Raw genomic sequence first — 23681 nt, forward strand, 5'->3', positions numbered from 1 at the left:
CTATGGTTTCAACAGTCTCGCATAATCCCTTTGGAAGCACACAAGTCAGCAAATTAGTAAGGCATCCACGTGGGGTAATAAATTGAAGCAGGAGCAAAACTTTACGTATCCACGGGTAGGGAATAATCCCAACAGTATATTGATCTTTGTAATTGCACTTATCGTGATTCAGTGCAGGAAAGAGCAACAGGCAGGTCATGTCCCAGTGAGCGAAGTATCCCAGCAGCCATGCCGGAACAAACGGTCGTCCAGGTCCTACGAGCCGGAACACCCATCAGGAGGAGCGGAATCCGATGACGAGTCACGGGTCCACCCCCAGGGAAGCGAGGATCATCAGCGAACTCAGGAGAGGAGATAGAGCACAGCACAGGGCACCTCAATGTAGACACAACATAATGGTGTCTCATGTAAATCAACAAACAAAAAGAAACCTAACACTGTGAGTACCTGTTTTACTATGTGTAGGAATTACGTGCATTATCCTTTAAGTGAAGAAATGGGTGCAACTACCTCTACGTGCAATGCAAAATGGTGGTGCAGAAAGCACAAAATTAATCAAACTCTATCTGGTGTGAGAGAAATCACTGCACTAAATAAACTCTTTACAGAATGAAGGGCAAAAATTGGTTGTAGCTGTTGGTTAAATTACTTTTAAATGTTGGATAAATCACTTTTAAATGAAAGGTTCATCCAGTTTATTTTACTCTGGCAACAGACACACTTTTGACTAAAGCCTGGTTTATGCTTCTCCGTCAGCTCCGCAAGGGACAGACACGCACGGATTGACGGAAGCGTTTTGCTCTCATACTTCTCCGTCTCCTGGGGAGTGTTGCGAAGCAATTGCCCGGCAGGACAACAGAGGGCGTAGCGCTGTTCTGTGGTATCCTGTCATGTATCGGTCCAAGATCGTGTGTTTATATTATGTTTTCTGTACATAAGAGACTTTTTAACGCAGACAAATTTGTCTCTCATTCTCCTCCACCTCTTCATGTGCTCGCCACCTCTAAACCCACGTTTTCTGTCATTTCTGTCCACAAATAAAATGCTTGCTGCGCATCTTTTCACTCCTCCAGTCACGGGGAATTAAACGTTCATGTTTTTAGAGTTTTTTCGTGAGATATTTATCAAGCTTCTCCGTGTCTGCCGCTAGTTATCCTCGGCTCTGTTTATGTTTTTGAGGGCGCAATGGCGGCGCTGTAGATAATCACAAGCTTGCGCTGTCCATCTCGACTGACAGATGTTTAGAAAAGAGACATCGACTCCGTCCGTCCTTGCGGAGCTCTCCGGCAGGCCCGCAAGGACGTTGCGTGTCTCCGCACTGATGCAGACGGAGAAGCATGAATCAGGCTTTATAGGGAAGGGAAGGTTCGACCTTGCCCGGTACCAGTCCTGGCTTATCAGTATGAACTTCCTGTGACTGCTTTCTGGTTGTTGATTTATAATCCGCACCTGGTGTCTCCCTCTTCGCTGAGAGTCTAAAGGAATGTCAAAGTGTGTATGTCAATGTTTTTAGTGTGTGCAAATGTGTGTGCGTTTTACCTTTCTGTGTCTGCTTAATAAATACTCTTGGAGGGCTTTGTCCGATGAGAGTGAACTGACAACACTTGTGTGGTGTGTACAGTATTTGTTTTGCTCTTCCTTTGCAAAGTCTAAATTGTTGATTGTTGGTCAATTATTGGTATGGGTTACTGATCAGCTTATGGTTATCGATCAGCTTAATAATAATATCACCCCTGCGTATTGAACTTTCCCTAAGGTAACCCTGGATGGGAAATAAAATTACCTAACAGTAGCCCTTTAAGGTAAATTAACTAAGTCAATCATAAAGTTCTCAAACCTCATTACCCTAGCAAAAGTACTATAAAAAGATAGTTATGTAAGTGTCAAAACACTAAAATGTAAATCAGTGAAGTTAGTAATCAACCTACATGTGAATGTACCCATAAGGAATTATGATTAGTGAAAATAAATAAAAAAATTGGATAACAGTAATATGTGGACTAAACCCATCTACTGTTTACCTGATTACCTGACTTGAGAAACCCTCAGCATGTTCATCTCCAATCACCCAAGTCTGCACGTCATGTATAAACAGGAAAGACAACCATGCACACACACAAACATAGACAAACTTGTGTAACTCAAGATAGAGAGCTATGGAACCGACGAGGTGCGAAATCACCCCCCTTTCGAAGTCGGTAAGTTGTTGGTGGTAGAATTGACCAACTTAGTGGAACCCTTGTGCAGTTTGATTTGGTCCCTGTGGACCCATTTGTAGATGGGCTCCTTGTTTGTTTGGGTAATCTTGATCTGATACACGACTGGAGAGAGCTTATCAGTTATCAGGTATGGGCCTGACCACTTGGGCAAAAGTTTCTTAGCCAGCTTCCCAGAGGTGTTCTTGTTGTTACCAGTTTTAGGAGCAAAAATGTAGAACCAGGCCTCATCACCTACGTTGAGTTCAGAATGTGAGGCCTTCTTATCGTAATATGCCTTCGTGCCTTCAGCTGATTTCTCCACATTTGTCTGTGCAAACGAGAACGCTGCAGGCAGATGGTTCTTCAAGTCCTGCAAATTTTGTTCGCTCGTGTAAGCTGGGTCGGCCTCGGACTGAACAGGTTGGTACAGCAGGTGAAGCGTCACGGTCATTTGTCTACCCATCATGATTTCAAACAGGGAGACACCAGTAGGCTCGTGAGGGGTGGCCCGTATGGCCATGAGGACCAACGTAAGCTTCACATCCCATTATCAGTGGTTAGAGGACACGTACTTCCTCAAAATGCCGACAACGGTTCAGTTCATCCTTTCGACCTGGCCAGAAGACTGGGGGCGATGGCTAATGTGGAACCTGGCCTTCACACGCAACAGTTTCCAAAGATGTTCCATCACTTCAGAGGTGAAGTGAGTACCCCTGTCCGAATCAACCCGAGTGGGCAGACCGAACCGGGCAAAGACGTGATTCATCAAGAGAATAGCTGTTGTTTTCGCCGTGTCATTAGGTGCTGGTAGACATTCAACCCACTTGGTGAATGCACAGGTCACGGTCAAGATGTATATATTACCCCTGCTCGACCTGGTCAGAGGCCCCACCCAATCGAATTGCAAGTCCAACCATGGAGTTGACGGTCCCTTTTTCTGTAGGGGAGCTCTGTGTGCGGGGTTGGATGGCTGAAACTGGCAACAAATCAAACAACGCTGGACGTAGTCTGAGACGTCGAAACGCATCCCCGGCCAATAAGCAACCTGGCTCAGGGCACCGAACATGGCCTTGACACCTTTGTGTCCGGCGGAGGGAGAGTCATGAGCTTGCGTGATCATGTCCCCCCTTAGTGGCTGTGGCACGATGAGGAAAGGCGGCAAAGGAGGAGTGCATCAGCAACCCTTCAACCATTCTCAGCGTGACCCGAACACGAAAGAGAGCACGGAGCTCAGGAACGGAGTCAAGCTCGGCGGAAGAAGGCAGATGAGTTGTAGGATCAGAAAGGTACAGGATCATCCTGCTTATAGCAGGGTCCTGGGACTGAAGACTGACAAGATCATTACCAGAAAATACAGGTTGAACGGACACCACACCCTTGGATGGTTTGGAGGTGGATGCATTAGCAGCCTGAGCTCAAGTCACGACACACACACGGGGTGGGTCAGACCAGGAAGACACATCCTCAGGAAGTAGAAAGGGGTTGAAGGCCCATGAAGTACCATCGGCCGCGCCCTGTTTGGCAAGAGAGTCTGCTAGGTCGTTCAGATCCTTATCAGTTCCGGGTGCATGAGAATTTCCTTTGACTTTACGCCAAATAAATGTGCATGTCATGTGCCGTCACTAGGGCGTCACAAGCCATGAAGAGGTCCTGAAGTTTAACGGGCTTCCGATTAGGGTTTGGAACCCGTTACTCTTCCAAGAAGGTAGATGACAAATGAAACTGAGACGCACGTAGTCCGAGTCAGTGCAAATCACCAGCTCACGGATGCCATGGTCCGCAGCATGTTGTAGTACTATCAGGATCCCAGCCACTTATGCAAACTGTGAGGTCTTAGAACCCAACCAGTAACATTGGGAGTCCTTCTGGTCATTGTTCAACCAGACAACACCCACGCCTGCCCTAGGCGTAGGGCCGTGTCGAAAAGAATTGCCATCAACGTACACGGTCGGTAAGTCCACACAGAGAGACTGATCGAAGTAATGGTGGTTGAGGTTTAGAAGAATCTGAGGAGGGTAGCTGGCAGGACTGATGCGACAGCGTCTTCCGAGCAGTGTTGGCACGCAGCCAAACCCATGCCAAGAGGGCTACTGCGGTTCTCGGGAAAACACTGGAAACTCAGAGACTCGGGACACTGGAAACTTGGGACACTGGAACTCGGGAACTTGGGAACGCTGGAACTTGGGAACACTGGAACTCAGGAACTTGGGACACTGGAACTCGGGAACTCGGGACACTGAAACTCGGGAACATGACACACTGGAACTCGGCAGCAGCAGGTGCGGGACCCTGAAGAGGCTGCAGCAGGCACAGGACCCTGTAGAGGCTGCAGCAGGCGCAGGACCCTGAAGAGGCTGAATCAGGCGCGGGACCCTGAAGAGGCTGCAGCAGGCGCGGGACCCTGAAGAGGCTGCAGCAGGCGCAGGACCCTGAAGAGGCTGCAGCAGGCGTGGGACCCTGTGGAGGCTGTAGCGGCAGGACCCTGTAGAGGCTGCAGCTGCAGGACCCTGTAGAGGCTGCAGCATGGAGGACCTGCAGGCGTAGGCCCCGCAGGCGTGGACCAGGAAGTTGATGCTATGAACTGAAGGAGCGACGCGAGGAAACCAGGATCGGAGGCAGGTACTTGACAATACGGTCATAGCAGGTGCACATAAGGATCCAACTGGGTCCATAGGCGGAGGCTCGGTTGAAGGGAAGCAGAAATGGAGCGGGAAGACCAGCCCTACCACCCCGAAGAATGTTGGCGTGCGTAGGGGGTTTTACCTCACCAAAACTCCAGGATCCGCAGCTTCCATGGGAAAATAGGACGGGCGAAACAGCAGGAGAGGAGAATGATTTTGACCACCCTGAGAACAGGTAGGATGTGTCAAAACCCCTCAGTGGGTTCAACCACCCCGAGAACAGGTAGGATGCGCCGAAAACCCCTCAAGTCGAAATCTCCCTCCGCTGAAAAGGAGACAAAGCAAAAATAATCCTCCAGGCAGATGACTAGAGCTCACCACAGGTCCAGGTTGGTCGGATCATTCTGTCATGATGTGGTGTGGGTGGCGGCGGACCATGTGTGGTGGAGCTGACCAGGAGGCAGGAATGCAGGCACGGATAAAAATAAAAATGGATTTAATGACAGGATACGGCAGGAAACAAGTCACAACACAACAAACAAACAATGATCCGACACTGACACATACAAGACGGGAGGTATAAAAACACAGGGAAACAATCAAGAACACATGGGCAGATTAACAAGGGGCAGGTGAGAACAATAAAGACTAATCAGGGGCAGGAGTCAGACGGAGGTAGGAGCAGATCGTGACAGAGACTTGCTCATGAATGTAAAATCTGAACCCGTGTCCAACAGTTCGTTGAAGGAGAGCACCTGTTGCACCATGACCTTTACTGTGGACTTACCACCCTTTCCCTTTGGCAGGAGAGGTCCCAGCAGTATTTCGCATGGCTCGGCTCCAGGGGGCGCCGGGCTACTTTCCGTGGGGTTGTCACTTATCATCAATGTGGATGGAGCGAATTGCGAGATGCTGAGGGTTTCCTGTAAGTCAGAGCCAATTAAAACATCAGATTGCAGCATTCTCGTTTTATCTGGCGGCAGATTGGCCAAACACGGGGTTGCGGCCCCTCCCACCTGAAAATCGTTTACAAAATCTTGGATTCTTGTGACATCCTGTTGCAGATTGCAAAGCTGTGACTTCATGCTTCTCATCTCAGCAAGCTGCATTTGGGATCCGTTTGTCACTTCAGCAAGTTCGTTTCTCATCTGTAGTATGAGGGATGTTAACTGTTTAATTTCTTCTGAGCCCATTTTCAATCAATGTACCAATCCTTTAATTTGTTGTAAAATTAATGGAAGCTGAACAAGGAACAGTTCTTACCAGGTGTATCAGAGAAACCCAGGAGGGTTTTCTCCAAACACAACATACCAGTGTATTTCAGGCCCAGCAACACACTCAGGCAGAAACTGGTTCACCCGGAAGACAAAACTCCTAAACACAAACTGAACAATGTGGTGTATGCTGTACAGTGCAGCGAGGAATGCCCAGACCTCTACATCAGAGAAACCAAACAGCCACTTCACAAGTGCATGGCACAACATAGAAGAGCCACCTCCACGGGACAGGACTCAGCAGTTCATTTGCATCTAAAGGACAAAGGTCACTCTTTCGAGGATGCCAACATTCACATTTTGGACAGAGAGGACAGATGGTTTGAAAGAGGAGTAAAGGAAGCCATTTATGTCCACTGTGATCAACCATCTTTGAACAGAGGCTGTGGTTTACGACACCAACTGTCTGCCATCTATAATCCAGTTTTGAGATCCCTTCCCAGATGCCTCAATGCCCACGCATATCCTGGGCCAACTGACCTCAGGAATTCACATGATAGGGTGGGGCCAGGCTTCACAATGAGCTCACCCGAAACTCTGGCTGAACAGGACCCACACCCACCCTCAATGTGTTTATGTAGAAGATCATTAGGGGGTCTTTTGTTCCCTCTTTGGGGGGAAACTCCCACCGGGTTAAAATCTGGGACTCTCCACCATTTGACCTTAGAACTGAAGAAGCCTCTTGGATGAGAGGTGAAACGTCTTCAAGCAACTCAAAGAAGTCCAGACGCTTTTCTTTCAAAGCTCATTAGACTACAATGACCTGGATGACTGAGAACCTTCACAGACATATTTGGGGAGAGGCTTATCCCTTCCGTATCTAAAGAGTCAATGACTAAACAAGATCCTGAAGTGAAACCTGAGACAGAGATTGAGGCCTCGGAACCATAAAACAACATTCAGATCGAAGAAAGTCACGGTACACGTTATCCTAAGAGGGAGAGGAAACGTCCAGAATACCTGAATGATTATGAATATAGAGTGGAGGAAGACGAGGAATCAATTGATGTTGATTATTGTTACAAGATGCTAAGCAATATCCCACACACATACAAGGAGGCTATAGCCTCATCAAAGTCTGAAATGTGGGTACGTGCAATGCAAGAAGTGAAGTCCTTAGAGGAAAGCAACACGTTCACTTTAACTACACTCCCAGGAGGTAAATCCATAGTGGGGGGCAGATGGGTTTATGCTATCAAAGAAAATGCTGATTCAACAGAGACATATAAGGCCAGATATAGGCCTTAGGATATAGTCAAAAGGCAGGAATAGATTACAAAGAAACATTTTCTCCAACAGCTGACATGACTTCTGTAAGCACATTAATGCAGCTTGCTGCACAGAATGACTTACAGTTGCATCAGATGGATGTAAAAACAGCGTATCTGAATGCTCCCATTGACTGTGAAATGTACATTGAGCAACCTGAAGGCTTTGAAATCAAGTCTTACACGGGTAAAAAGCTTGTGCGTCGGTTGAAAAAGTCCTTATATGGTCGAAAGCAGTCTGGGCGGAACTGGAACAAAATGCTGCATGATTGTCTTTGTAAAAACGGTTTTATACAGAATGAAGCAGATCATTGTGTCTACAGTAAACAAACAAAATATGGACAAATTCATCTGTTAATCTGGGTTGATGATCTCCTTATTGCATCAAAGGATACAAAGTCACTTGAAGAAGTGAAAGACATGTTAACAAAAATGTTTAAGATGAAAGATCTTGGTAATTTAAAAACGTTCTTGGGTGTTGATTTTACACAGAAAGGAGAGATAAAGATGAACCAAACGAGATTCATGACAAAAATATTGGAAAGATTTGGTATGTCTGACTGTAAAGCTAGATCTACTCCATGTGAACAAAAGATGCATTTTGATGATGAAGGTGACTCCGTTGATGCAAGAAGGTATCGTGAAATGGTCGGCAGTTTGATCTACGTAATGACTTGTACAAGGCCTGACATATGTTGGATTGTTAGTAAACTTTCCCAGTATCTGTCTAAACCCAAAGAGCAACACTTAACAGCTGCAAAACATGTGTTAAGATACCTAAAAGGGACAATAAATCAAGAGCTGTGTTATACAAAAAGTGAAGGACAGCTTAAACTTGAAGCTTCAGATCGCACCGACAGATGCAGCACTACAGGTTATTGTTTTAGCTTAAATAAAAGTGGCTCTATCTCATGGAGGACCAAGAAACAGCAAAGTGTTGCGTTATCAACATGTGAAGCAGAATATATAGCTCTAGCTGCCACAGTACAGGAAAGTTTATGTCTTTTGCAACTGCTACAAGGGTTGACTAATGAGTGTTATGTGGCTGTAAAAATCTTTGGAGATAATCAAGGTGCTATCGCTTTGTCTAAGAATCCAGTCTGTAGACAGAGAAGTAAACACAGACATAAAGTATCACTTTATTAGATCTATGTTGAGTGATGGAAAGATAACCATTGAGTATTGTCCAACAACAGACATGGTTGCAGATGTTTTAACAAAGCCTGTAACAAAGGTCAAGATGGATAGGTTCAAAAAATATTTATTTGGAATGTGAATTGATTGTCATAATAGAGAAGGAGTTCACTGTATAAGAGCAAGTGGGGGTGTTAAGTTTTGTTGATTGATTGTGCTCTTACAGCTGTGACTCATTATTGTGATTGCATAAATAAAAAGGGGGTGGTGCTGCCGCAACCATCCTCTGCTACCGGTCCCCACTGAATGCTGTCTACATGGTGTTTGTCCGTTCCTCCGTCAAGTAACTGGTCATTGTTTCTCCTGTCAACAGGCCAAAAGCGTAACGGCAGCTTCAATAGCAGGCTCGTGCACGAGGTGCGCATGCTGTACGTGCACACTCCTTAACGAAAATAACAGCTGATGTGTGTGTGTGTGTGTGTGTGGGGGGGGGGGGGGGGGGGCCCGGAGGACAGAGGACAGGACAACGCACAACTAATTAATAAAATAATTTGGTTCTGTAGCTTTCTCTTCAGCACAGCCGACAAAGGTTTATGATGGGTCAGTCCTCCTGCATGCTCAGATCATTCCCTTCCCTTGCTTGAAAAATTGTTCCAAAATGAAAGTTGAACCCACATCTTTTTTATCTGTGAATTCAATGCCGTTCGGCGAGTCTCAAATAAAAATTTGGGCATCTTACTGTAAAAAAATATACCATTAATGTAAAAAAGAAACAAAATAAATTATGTTCACATCCAGAATCAAACCCACATCTTCCACACGGAGGTCCGCTGTCTTGCTAGGTGTGCTATAGCACCAGTGACCTCTTATGTGATCTGTAATATTTATATTCCTGATGACAGCTGAAACAACGTTCAGAGAACGGTTCGGGGTGAAAATGACTATTTTGTTGCTAATTTGCAGGAAATATCTAGAAGAAAGTAGCTAAGTGTCCTCAGAAATGTAGCTAGGTTCGTCACTAGGCGTTAGGAACAGCGACAAAGTCGCTGAGTTGGCACTGCCTCACTCTCTGCTGCTAAAGCTACGGATAGCAAATGCTACGGGCGATGCCTGAGCGTGAACGCGCATGAAGCAGCCTGCTCGACCCGACTCCGAGTTTCTGGAGATGTTATATTGGTTTCACTGGTAAAAATAAATAATTGAAATGGGTATTTATTTGTTTTTTGTTAAGTTGCCTAATAATTATGCGCAGTAATAGTCACCTGCACACACAGATATCCCCCTAAAATAGCTAAAACTAAAAAACAAACTAAAAACTACTTCCAAAAACATTCAGCTTTGATATTAATGAGTTTTTTGGGTTCATTGAGAACGTGGTTGTTGTTCAACAATAAAATTATTCCTCAAAAATACAACTTGCCTAATAATTCTGCGCTGTATATATATATATCTGCAAAGCAGACAGCAAGTCGCTACAAACGAGTATCTTCACCTTGCAACAATTTTCCATCTTTCCTAAAGCCAGCAGAATGGCAGTCAACTCTGCCGCATACACACTCAGCCCATCAGACGTCGTCCGGGCAAACTGCACACCCGACTCAGGGATAACTACAGCAACCGCAGTTTTTTACAGACAAAGGTTATAAAACAGCCATTGTGGTCCAAGAGGAAGCCAAAGAGAGAGGGCTAGGGAGAGGACAGAGCAGACCAGCCACAGTCCAAACCCCAAGAGTCTCAAAATTCCCCACAGCCAAGTGAGCAGACTCAGTAGTTGAGGGAGCAGAGAGGCTGCAGCATAATGTCTCTGCTGTGGGCTCCTAAGCCAATGTGCGCACTCAGGTTTGTCACTAGTGCACATCCTCGTGGACTCGCAGACACAGCTTGCTCTCTTACAGTGTACAAATGCCCTCTCGCAATGAATATTTCCACCCGAGAGTTATAAATATCTGATCGCGCGTGTCCATGAACGTAGTTTTGATTTTATAAGTGTGGGGGACAAAAACGGCATGAGGTGGGGTGTCTTTACAGAAAGCATACAAAAATATGTATAAAACTACAGCCTAGAGGCTCTTTTATGCAATGCCAAGAATGCAGAACTGTCAAGTACATGTGCCAGTAAAAAAACAATACAATAGTACTTTGAATTCAACTATATTGTTTCCCTTTATAGATATGTAAAAGGAAATACTTTATTGATGTGACTATATATTGACTCTGGTCACACATTTCAAACACGGTAATATTTGATTTCAATGACATACGTGATGTTTTGTCCTCTGTGTGTAAAATATGTGCTAAATGTGTAATTTTGACAAATGATTTACAGCGTTAACTTCACGGTCAAGTGACCACCATGAACGTATATTCTCAAAACTCACAGCTGCTCAGCAAAAACAAAGTCCTCAAGTGTCTAACCCATCCAGACTCTGGAGGAGAACATGAAAACGACACATAAAAACATGTGGAGAACAAGAGCTGAAGTGGACTTCTAGCATTGCCATGGAAACATGTAAACTATGTGTGTTCCAACTAAATAGCGCCAACTACACAGCTTTTTTTAACAGCTCATGGTCTTTATTTTATTTCTGATATCTTTGTAGTCCTTGTAGAAATGAATGAATAATTATTGCTCCGTCTGGATGAAGAACGAGACTCTGTCCTTTCCTTCCATTCTCATTCATCTAGCATCTATTAAAGAGCAAGTCACCCCCAAATTACATTTTTTTTGCTGATAAACTATATAAAGGAGTGTCTAATCATGCTACAGACACGTGTAGTCAATAATTTGGCAGTTCAGTGCATCTTGGTTAAAATTCAAATATTCTGCCTAAAACTGTCAGTGTTGCGCCGTCGTCAGGGAAAAATTCTGCACTGTATTTGAATTTAAATCTGCCACTGCTTTTGGCTAAGAGGTATGCTATGATGTCATCTGGTACATTATGATGTGATAATACCATTGTGAGCCTGTGTGTGTGTGTGTATTTGTTAGTGGCTCTGCCCTCTCGGTCTGCCAAGCAACAGCATTAGTTGTATTTTTCAAAAATGAAGTGGGAGTGAAGTAAGTTTCTTGTAGGGGGTGACTTGCTCTTTAACGGGGTTGCCTATGGACGCGAGTGAGTCTTGATTGCCGATAGGGGATTGAATCATTCTGAGAATCATTTGTGGGGCTGGTGAAACCGGGAGGGGAGCTCTCTGTCAAGCAGGGATTTATCAGGAGATTGCCGATGTTCTAAACTCACATACTGGAATACTCCCCTGGAAGCTGGCAAGCTAAAAAAAATTTGGCACGTCCCTTTGGAGCGATAGCAGAAATGGCCAATCTCAAGTTAGCAAGTATCAGCAGAGCCAATGGATAAGCTTATAGATGGTTCTGGGAAACGGGTTTCAACCGTTTCAACCCCTCCAACTACGTCTACGCGCGTCACGCTCAAGAGCTTTTTTTTTCATGTGCAAGAGCAGAAACCATGTGCATGGGTTTTGAGAGCCATTAAACACCACAAAATCCATCTTCAAATCAGTGATTAGGTGTGGAAATAAATTCATGCTTGCTTGAAACTGATTTTATACAAAAATGCCACTTTTTAAAAAATTCCAGATTCTAAAATATGTTGTTAGAAGTAAAGTGTTCAGCTTTTTATGTCAACCATTTTGTTCTGATAATGTAAAACAGATCAATAAAATGTTATAAACAAAACCCAACAACTGTCATTATTTTTAAGCTGGAAACCGCACGTTTCTCCTCCCATCATCGCCTTGCCTTCCCAACATGGCGGCGTCCGTGCTTGGAACCCGCACCACAGTCCCTGGTCAAGGTTGGCACATGCGCAAAAGCAGCATTTCCGGGTGCGACATGTAACAGGCTCGTGTACGGTGAGGCATCGATACAACATACATAACCAATGATTCCTATTTGCCCCGTTGTCTCCTTCACCTATGGTGAGTATGGTTGGAAGCCTTAATGCTCATTTGTTAACATCGAGTCGTAAAAACCGAGTTCCTGCATTAGTTGTGGAGTTAATGGACCGCTATTAGGTCCTACTGCTAATAGTTAGCTTAGCATCAGCCCGTCTATTTGTGTGTGTGTCTTCTGCAGTGCCCAGCCGGCTCGGTGAAGATGCCAAAATGGCTACCGGCAATTATTTTGGATTTACCCATGGCGCAGCAGCTCAGTACAGGTAAGAGGGGTCTCGGCTGTGTGCTGCTTTAAGGACGGGAATGCTTTGCGGTTCCGCAGCTAATGTCCAGGTGGGGGAGGGGACTTTTGTCGCCTCACTGCAGCAGTTGGATGCGGCTCATATCCGGTCCAGAAAAATGCGCAATTTAAATAAGCAGGCCGCGTTGCATCCCAGTGAACCACATTATCCCACACCATCACATAAAGTCCGTGAACAACCCTAATGACTGTTTCACAAACAACTTCAACGATTTTACCCAGTTTGTCCATATTTTCACCCCTTTAACTGTTACAGGGATAAGTGCTATTGTTAATCCTTTTACAGGTAATAGTTATGTCCACTGGTGCCTATCTCCAGCGGTCAATGGGCAATCAGGCGGGTTACACCCCTGGACAGAGAGCCAGTCCATCGCAGGCAGAAAACACTAAAACACTAAAAATAGAAACTAATAGTAGTATTACTAGTCAAAGTACAGATACCAGCAGGTATTTGTTAATAGTGGTAATGTTATGTAAGGATAACCAACAACTGCACTGATCTGAGACAAACCCAAGTCCCTAAAACAACCTAAACATCAGAAACACTTCAGATATCATACAGACATGGTAATCTCTCACATTTTGGTGAAATTTGCCGTTTTGTATCCGAAACGGGTCACATATGTGATTCGTACAGATCTCGGGTCATTTCAGTTTTTGGGTTTGGTTGGGCTCTACTTTGCTGCTGCTCGCGGGGTGGGTGGACACGGAGGAACTATAACGTAGTTTAGCTGTCGGCCTGTAGAAGTTCCTGCTGAACTTTATTCTGGTTCACGATCCAGGCTGACCTGGGTTTATGTCAGCTAAGCTTTAAAACTTTAAGATGTTTCTTCTTGTTGGCTTGTTTCTTCTCCTCAGAGACACCATGGATCTGAGGAGATGATAAAGTCCCAATTAGGGTTGTCACGGTAACCGGTTTAGCGGTAAACCTCGGTAAAAAAGTAGACAATAAAAATAACCGTCTTGTTTTTAAAAAAATATATTATTTCGGTGGATTACCGTGGCTGCGGTGTAGGCACGGTGACCCTTACCAGCCACCGTTTGGACTTTATTGCAAATATAAAAAGTCTAATATAAAAACAGAGAGCACTTCAACTTAAAATACCTGGCAGGGGTCTATTTTGCCTCGGCCCCCCAAATGCTTAGATACGTCCCTGGGCATGGGACGGAGTTTTGAAGATGATCTGAAATGTATCAACTATATAAATACTACATGCTGATAAATTATGGCTTTATACAGGTACAAACGTGGAGTAGGATCATTGATCAATCTACCTACATTTTAATTTTTTAAGAACTTTTGTTTTGTTTTCTTGGTTTTTATTTTCCTGTCTTCCTGTCCTGTCTGTCTCTGACCTTCCTGTCCTGTCTGTCTCTGATCTTCCTGTCCTGTCTGTCTCTGACCTTCCTGTCCTGTCTGTCTCTGATCTTCCTGTCCCGTCTGTCTCTGAGCTTCCTGTCCTGTCTGTCTCTGACCTTCCTGTCCTGTCTGTCTCTGACCTTCCTGTCCTGTCTGTCTCTGACCTTCCTGTCCTGTCTGTCTCTGATCTTCCTGTCCTGTCTGTCTCTGACCTTCCTGTCCTGTCTGTCTCTGATCTTCCTGTCCTGTCTGTCTCTGACCTTCCTGTCCTGTCTGTCTCTGATCTTCCTGTCCTGTCTGTCTCTGACCTTCCTGTCCTGTCTGTCTCTGACCTTCCTGTCCTGTCTGTCTCTGATCTTCCTGTCCTGTCTGTCTCTGACCTTCCTGTCCTGTCTGTCTCTGATCTTCCTGTCCCGTCTGTCTCTGACCTTCCTGTCCTGTCTGTCTCTGACCTTCCTGTCCTGTCTGTCTCTGACCTTCCTGTCCTGTCTGTCTCTGATCTTCCTGTCCCGTCTGTCTCTGACCTTCCTGTCCTGTCTGTCTCTGACCTTCCTGTCCTGTCTGTCTCTGACCTTCCTGTCCTGTCTGTCTCTGATCTTCCTGTCCTGTCTGTCTCTGACCTTCCTGTCCCGTCTGTCTCTGATCTTCCTGTCCTGTCTGTCTCTGACCTTCCTGTCCTGTCTGTCTCTGACCTTCCTGTCCTGTCTGTCTCTGACCTTCCTGTCCTGTCTGTCTCTGATCTTCCTGTCCTGCCTGTCTCTGATCTTCCTGTCCTGCCTGTCTCTGATCTTCCTGTCCTGTCTGTCTCTGATCTTCCTGTCCTGTCTGTCTCTGACCTTGAAGGTCCCGTCTGTCTCTGATCTTCCTGTCCTGTCTGTCTCTGATCTTCCTGTCCTGTCTGTCTCTGACCTTCCTGTCCTGTCTGACTCTGATCTTCCTGTCCTGTCTGTCTCTGACCTTCCTGTCCTGTCTGTCTCTGATCTTCCTGTCCTGTCTGTCTCTGACCTTCCTGTCCTGTCTGTCTCTGATCTTCCTGTCCTGTCTGTCTCTGATCTTCCTGTCCTGTCTGTCTCTGACCTTCCTGTCCTGTCTGTCTCTGATCTTCCTGTCCTGTCTGTCTCTGACCTTCCTGTCCTGTCTGTCTCTGACCTTCCTGTCCTGTCTGTCTCTGATCTTCCTGCATCTCCCAGTTCTCCAGAAAAACTCCTGCCTGCTTCCTTCTTTTTCACCTCACAAGTAACTTTTTAACCAGCAGATCAAATCGATCTATTGACCGTAAAAAAGCGGTGTGTGCACTGCGCTGCCCGGCTGCGCCAGTGACGAGCGCTGCAGCGCGAGCGCGTCCACACGTCATGCTCAAATACAGACAGAACTGACCAGAGAGAAAATGAACGGACACGAATGACTGTGTGTTAATTATATATATTTTTGGTGACGCCTATTAGAAACTTAGAAAATGTATCGGTCGCCGTGTGCAGAACGCAGCTGGAGTTCATGAATAATCAGCGGTCTGCCTGCCGCTCTGCATCTCTGCTCAAAAGGATCCCCGCTACGCTGAGTCCATATTGACCCTTTGCACCGACGTCACCTAACCCCGTGAGTCCACCATGGTGGACGGCAAAAGCATGTAAACAGTAAGCGACACGATTACTAAACAAAGGGAAAGGTAGAGCCTGAAATTGTTTTTGCGATCAAAACAAAAACAAAACTCCTCCAGCATTCCTTCAACTAGTTCATGCCCAGTTGTTATCAGAAGAAGTCGTGCATCTAGCGGGGCTCATAGAGAGCAGTATGCTAACTAGCTTACCAACGTTAGCTTAGGTTCTCTCTGCAGCCTTAGCTAAAACATCCTGTTAGCCATACAGTTTATGAAAAGTACACAGTAGCGATCGGCGAGGCGTCTACTCTTCTATGTCTATGCTGTTGAGGACAGACCTCTGTAATGAACAAATCTACACTAACTTGAATAAAAGACAATGTTCTTTTCTTTTTGTGATTCACTTTTTATTGAATATTTTTCACTGATAACCAACAAAGGGGTACAAAGCACCGACAATAACAGCATTTTTACTCAAACAATATTAAGGCATTGGAAAATAACGAGCAGAGAGAAACGACCCTAGGAGCTTATAGCTCGGTTTCTGAATACCATGTACCTCAAATATGAAATGTCTGTAATTGCTGCTGACATAGAAGAAAGAGGGGAACAAAGAAGAAAAGATAGAGAAAAAAAACCGGGAACAACTAAAACAAGAATGAATGACAAGTAAATAGAAATAAAAAGAAATAATAGATAAAAAATTGATAAATACATAATTAAGAAAGAATAAATAAAATACAAATAATAGTTTGCTAAATTATGACTCTGAAAGGGGTGTTGCTGGCTTATCTAATATGAACTGTATACCAGGGAGTGAAAGGAGGAGAGGATGATCCCAGTGTTCCCGTTTATTCCCCAAGATTATGACATGGTTGTTCACCCAAGGCCTTAAAGTCCTCTAATTTTATTAAAGTACCGATCCCACTTTGACTGAAGCCTGTCAAGTCTATTATGAAGCTTATATGACAGATGTTCAAATGAGGCTAACATCCCCAGATGATTAAACCATTGGACAAAAGTTGGGGAGGAGGGGCATTTCCACTGCGTGATGATGTCAGTGTGTTTAAGGAGCAAAGAGTAATATTTAGATTCTAAATAAATAAACTTTAAATTTTAAAGTTAAAGTCCCGTTTTTTTCAAAGCCTTTGGTATGACCCGACCAGGAATCGAACCCTGATCTCCCGGTCTCAGGGCGGACACTCTACCACTAGGCCACTGAGTAGAAGCTTCGCGGCCTCCCCCCAAATTTTTCTTGATAAAAGTTAGATGGTTATCAGTTGTGGGGGGTGTCGTGGGGGAGCCAAATGTTTGGAGCAATAGGTGGTGAAGCTGTAGATATTTCCAAAACTGACTGTGTGGCAACTGAAATTGAGCTTTGAGCCTGTCCAATGACTTCAGGAGTCCTCCTTCGTACAGGTCACCAACCACTAGGATTCCTCCCTGGGCCCACTGCCCCCAAAAGAATGGTGCTCTGTTAATAAAACGTTTTGGATTGAGCCATATGGAGGCCTCTGTGTGAAGGTAAGCGTTACATTTTAACAGGGAAGCTACTTTCCTCTAGAGGTGCGAATCTTCACTTGCCTCCCGATTCAATTCGATTACGATTATTGGGTCAACGATTCGATTCGATATCCCGATGCATCACGATTATTTCATATTGATTTGTTTTCATCGATAAATAGAAGACGTCAGATAATTGCTTTTTACTTATTTATTTATTTTTTATCAAAAACGTAATTGATACAACCTGCCATCCCTGAAAAGCTCTCCATTCACAACGGGTTGGGACAAAACATTTTAAACATTTAAGAAGATTTAACAAAGTAAAACATCTGTTTCCTCGTTCAACACCACGCCTCCGGCTGAGAAAACACGCTTTGCAAAATCTCACAAAATCTAATAAAGCACTGAAAACCTACAGGACTCATAATGTAATAATAAAATCCATAATGGGTTCATATGTGAGTGTTTAATGTCTCTGAGCAGCTCTAGAGTCAGATGTTTATGCCGCAGTTGAAGGGCGTCAGAAATAACACCAAATGAAATGTTTGACTTAGTTTATTTTATTTGAACCCAGCGGTTCGTTTCTGAAATGTTGGAGAATGAATCAAGTTCTGTTTGATGCAGAAAATAATAAAACATAAAACAAATTCTACACTTCCAATAATATTTAAGATGTGTGTTTTATTCTTCCTGATGATAACACCAGCAGAAGGCTGTGGGCTGGATTAGGATTAAATTACCCAGCTGATGGATCTCCTTCACTAACCAGCTAACTACAAACCTTTCCACTAACCTGTCCTGTGGGACCCTCACCCTCATGTCCATGCTGTCTCTGGAGGAGCAGATAGGAGACAAGTCCTCCTGTAACCTAAAATTAACCAAAGCTTCCTCCCAGTTCCTCTTTAAGCTGAATGTAACATCAGTTTATCATCATGAAACAAAAGAATAAAGTGGAACAAGAATTTCTATCTTCTATTTCTGTCTCCTTTTAACTTCTCCGTGTCCCTAAATAAAAGAGCCCGACGATCACGCTGCAGCTGCCATCATTGACCCCGCCCCCTCCCCAAGACCGGATCTCCCAGCATCACAACACTCGGTCTGACTGAGCGCTTCCAGGAGAAATGATAATTAAATTATGAAAATAATAACGCGTTTGGAGGAGCCACATCTGGCCCGCGGGCCTTGTGTCTGACTCGTGCTCTAAGCAGTCCAGTAGGTTTGAGACAGATCTTCCTGTCCCCGCTGAAGGGGAAGGTGGATCTGGATCTGGATATTGAACCTTTTCGCTATTCCATTATTCTGAGATACTGAATTTGGGGTTTTCATCAGTTGTCATTTATAATGATTAAAAATAAAGAAATAAACATTAACAGTCTGTGTGTAATGAATGAATCCAATATACACGCTTCACTTTCTGAATAGAATTACTGAAATAAACCAACTTTGTCATGATATTCTAATTTTATGACCAGCACTTGTATTCAAACCAAAAAACTGCTTCAGATTCTAATTTTATGCTAGTTTTGAGATTATCTTTCTAACTAATCTTTTGGGACATGTTGGGGAAATTCTTACCTGATGGTCATCTTTTGCCATTTCTTCTCTTGTGTGTTATTAGCCAGCAACCTGCTGCTGGGGTTGCCTACACTCACCCCACCACGGTGGCCAGTTACACCGTCCACCAGGCGCCTGTAGCAGCTCACACCGTTGCAGCAGCTTATGCTCCAACTGCAGCAGCAGTAGCTGTGGCTCGACCTGCGCCTGTTGCTGTTGCAGCAGCAACCGCTGCAGCTTACGGAGGATATCAACCCACCCACGCTGCCACAGACTATGGTTACCCACAGCGTCAACCTGAGGTGCCCCCACCACCACCACCGGTCACCTCTCAGACCTACCAGGTACTTCATGAGATTTATAGTTCAGGGCTGCTCCAAGACATGACGTGATGTAATCTGTTAGGTTTTTATTGTAGTGTGTGTGTGTACGTGTGTGTGTGTTGGTCAGTGAATTGAAGACTGAAAATATGAGGTAATTTTCTAAAGAGTTTTTTCTGTAATTATTGATGTTTAACATACAAACGATGCAGTAAAAAATGTATGGAGTAGGATTGGGCCATATCATACCTTTCAGGGTAATACCGGTGTAGCTACCGGATCTGCTCGGGCTGCCAGATCGGCTTGGAGTCCTGTTCCTGCAGATGACGTCCCACTACGGCAAATCCAGTCGGCTTTCAGACATAAGTTTGGGAAAGGTTGTAGCAGTTTTGTTAATAAATGATTTTTCTTACCACCTAAATGTTTTCTTTATAACTAAGTTGTTAGTAAAACACCAGCCAATCATCTAGTGTGGCGTCATCAGCAAGTGCAGGGCCCCGAGCCGATCTGGCAGCCCGAGCAGATCCCTTGCCTACACCGGCACAATTTTCAAATTCAATTCAAAGATACTTTATTAATCCCAGAGGGAAATTAGAGTTTCAGTACACACAATTCTGAGATCAGACATACACACATAGACAGGGACACATGACTATGGTGACTGTGGTCATTCGCAACCCGAGTTGCGCTACCTTGATAGAGGTCAGAGGGTTTAATTGTTAATTGTTAATTTATATTCTCACTCGGCAGTTTCATTCATCATTCATGCAAAATACAATCAACAGTCTCCTAAGTGAAAAAAAGGGGAGGAAGAACTCTTGTATGACCTACCCCTTTCTACTTCATACAATATAATTGACAGAATGGCCTTATACACAAACCAAGTATAGAACTTCATTATCTTTGTAAAGAAAATCACAATAAAACGTATCAATATACTCATTTAATATTTACTTATCAATCATAGGATTCTATGATTTTTTTCTTTTTATAGTCTCTTAAATTTACCGCTAGTTAAACATTTTTTCAGGTCATGATCCAGATTATTCCATAATTTTACTCCATATACTGAAATACACATTTGCTTTAATGTTGTTCGTGCAAAAACTCTTTTAAACTCAGGCTTCTTTCTATTTTTTCCATCCTTTGAAATCAAAACAAAAAACTTCTGTAACTTCACTGGCAGTAACTTCTTTTTTGCCCTGAACATAATTAGTAATGTTTTCAAATGAACCAAATCCCTGAATTTCATAATTTTTGATTCAATAAAAAGTCTATTGGTATGTTCTCTAGCATCTACTTTATATATAATTCTCATAGATTTCTTCTGTAATAAAAACAAAGGAATAGTGTTTGTTTTATGTGTTGCCCCAAACCTCTATACAATAAGTCAAGTATGGAACAATAAATAAATAATATAATATATGAAGTGTTGATGACTCCAAAATACTTTTTACTTTATTTAAAAGTCCAATTTTTTACACAGTTTTTGTTTTATGTATTTTATATGGGGTTTCCAATTAAGTTCATGATCCAAGATGACCCCTTAAAATCTCACTTCATTTACTTTTTCAACTGAAGTACCGTCTATGAACAATGTTACAGAATCATCTGTCTTCCTGTTATCAAAAATCATGAATTTTGTTTTATTCCAATTTATAAATAATTTATTGTCCATAAACCACTTCTTAAGTTTAGTCATCTCACAGTCCATATTTTCCAAAGTTATTTGTAAGTTATTCCCAGAACAAAATATATTCGTATAGTCAGCAAACAAAATGAACTGTAATATTTTGGACACATCACACATATCATTAATATACAAATTAAAGAGCTTAGGTCCCAACACAGAACCCTGTAGGACTCCGTATGTAATTATTTGAGAATCTGAAATTTCATCTAACTACAAATTGATTTCTTTTAGTCAGATAACTACTTAAAGAGCAAGTCACTCCAAATCAACATTTTTTTTGCTGATAAACTATATAAATGAGTAGGGATGTAAGAAAATATCGATATGGCAATATATCGTGATTTTTTTCCTGCGATTATTACATCGATTTTCAAAAGCCGTGTATCTAACTCTTTAAATAATTTACATGCAAACATTTGTGTATTTTCTTTTCATTTTGTGCAATTCAATCGCCACCCGCTAGTTGGCAGCAGTGTGCAACGGGTTTTGTTTCCACCATTGAAATGTAAATCCCTCCATCATGGTTCAGATACCTCATGTTAAACATGTTACGTATCAGTTTGGACTGTTTATTGAACATTCTTACAATAAATTCTGTAAAAAAAATTGCTTGTAACGTCTGACTGAATGCATCGCAATATATCGTGATATATCGTATCGTCTCCCCTGTATCGTGATAAACTAAATTCATATTGCCAGAATTTCAAAAATACACATCTCTGTAAATGAGTGTCTGATCGTGCTGTAGACACGTGTAATCAATTCGGCATTATGAACAGACAAATTACAAACATAAGTGGTTTAACAACATAATTGTTTTATTTACTATAGTCATGTCAATCCCATGACAATCAATAGATGTTTTATTTTTACTTTTCTTTACTGTCGTCAATATTTCATTTTCACTTACATCTCCCAAAAAATAGACTGTAGAATTCTACTCCCTCTTGGTATTTTTACATCTTCCTTAATTTTTGTTTCAATAGATTTGGCCAGACTTGGCCCTATGTTTACAAGAAATGAATTAAATTCATTCACCACCTCACTTTAATCCCTCACAACGTTATCTCCTTTAATAAAGTAATCTGGACAATTGGCATGAAAAGACCTAGGTCTTACAATGCTATTCAAGGTTCTCCATGTTCTTTTCATATCACCTTTACTTTCCTTCAACCTTAAATTTATTATAATCTTTTTTTGCTTGCCTTATTGTTGTCAGTTAATTTTTATAAGTCTTATACTTCATTTCTGTGCTTTTAGATCGAAGTCTGACAAAATCTCTATATACCGTATTTTCACGACCATAGGGCGCACCGTGTTATAGGGCGCAGCTTCAGTTTCCGGTGTCTTTTTGGTATTTAACACATACAAAATGCTCACCGGGTTATAGGGCGCGGGCGGGGGCACGGTAAAACGTACCGGTAAAACATCTGTGCGGGCTCGGGACTCGGAACATATCAGTGCAAACCAGACATTGTGAAAATTATAAACAGCCAAAAGCATGCTTCACCTTACTGGTCTAGTCCTGGTTCAGGCCTGGTTTAGAGCGCACGTGCACTTCCTCATTGCGTGTGCTGACGGCTCGTGCTCTTCTAATGGGCTCGACACACGGGAGGCAACTTCGCCTCTCCTCCATTCATTTTTAATGCGACATGGGCGACAAAGCGATAATCGCGGGTCTCTCTCCTACTAGAGCCGGCGTACACCGGGAGTGCTGCAGGAGGACACACAGGGATTTATGGGGGTTGGATGAGGAAAACGAAATAAAGAAAGTAAATCTGTGTTTTGTGATCAGTTTAATTTGACATGAACACGACAAACACGCTTTCTTGACAATCTTTGTGAGTAAAAAAACGTGTAGAAATAAAAACAAACAGCGTGTGTTATTAGGGAAATAGCGGGGGAGCGGTGTTGATGCATGATTGCGCATGCGCCGAGAGCGGTTCTGGTACTTTTTGGGTCGCAGCGCCGCTTCAAGCGCTGATGCGCTGTGTTGAAGTTCATAATGTGTTTACCGGTAGTTGTTGGGTTTAACCACATAAACTTTCCACATGAACAAAATCATATGTGTGTTATTAACAGGCCTAAGAAAATAGTGTGATTTAAATTGTGTTTTATTAACCCTCTGGGGTCCATGGACGCGTATACGCGTCTTTTGAACAGGTCTGATTTGGGATGCTGTAGCAGCAAGACTCCGCCTCCCTGAGTTTTGGTTTCAATTCAGCTTTAAAAAGGAGATTATAAACTACACCCCAGTTTTTCAATTTGGTAATAGGCAACGTAAAAGCGGAGTTGTGGGCTCGACACACGGGAGGCGACAAACGACCGCGATCAGCGAAATTTGTCACTGTCGCTTTTATTACCTGACACACGAGAGGCGATCCGCGGCAGCGCGCATGTCTCATTGTAAATGAATGGAGGAGAGGCGATGTCGCCTCCCGTGTGTCGAGCCCATTATACTAAACAAAAAAAACGACCCTATTTTTAGACAATCTGATAACTTGTCAAAACAGCAGTTTAGTAATCCGTGAGAGGGAATGTGCTTGTGAACATAAAAAACCCACAAAAACATGAGATCCTTTTGCTGTTGGTGGAAGTCTCACATATTCAATTGATAAAAACTATCATCATGTAGCTGAGAGAGAGAGGAAGGCCGCACGAGTAACGAGATGTGCGCAAAAAGGAGCCGCTTTGTAGGGAAAGGAGTGGCGCGAACGGAGTAACAACAAACAATTAGACAGATATAGACGGTAAACTTCATATTTTGGAGCGATCCGGACAGATAAATTGTCTCTGCAGTTTAGTAGGCTTTTATTAAGCTTTAATAAAGGATGATGAGAAGGATAAATGTCCACCAGGCAGTTCAGATAGTACGGCTGTTTTTTGAACTGGAAGCAGAGGAAGTGGACAGAGACTCACAGCCGGAGTCTGAGGCAAATGGCG

General features: G+C 43.4%; 1 protein-coding gene across 2 annotated transcripts in view; it reads left to right on the plus strand.

Annotated features, from left to right (window-relative positions):
- Window positions 1-12293: 12293 nt before the first annotated feature.
- Window positions 12294-23681, plus strand: part of zfr (zinc finger RNA binding protein) — a 127921-nt gene continuing 116533 nt past the window's right edge. For both annotated transcript variants that reach the window (XR_011517048.1, XM_054738181.2), the window contains exons 1-3: window positions 12294-12431; window positions 12589-12670; window positions 18790-19069. Coding sequence is in view for 1 of the 2 variants with exons in the window: in XM_054738181.2 (XP_054594156.1) it covers window positions 12395-12431; window positions 12589-12670; window positions 18790-19069 (399 nt within the window). In the remaining variant the exon portion in view is untranslated. The remainder of the gene's footprint in view (window positions 12432-12588; window positions 12671-18789; window positions 19070-23681) is intronic.

This window comes from Nothobranchius furzeri, chromosome 17 (genome assembly GCF_043380555.1).
Source record: "Nothobranchius furzeri strain GRZ-AD chromosome 17, NfurGRZ-RIMD1, whole genome shotgun sequence".
NCBI classification, from domain to species: Eukaryota; Metazoa; Chordata; class Actinopteri; order Cyprinodontiformes; family Nothobranchiidae; genus Nothobranchius; species Nothobranchius furzeri.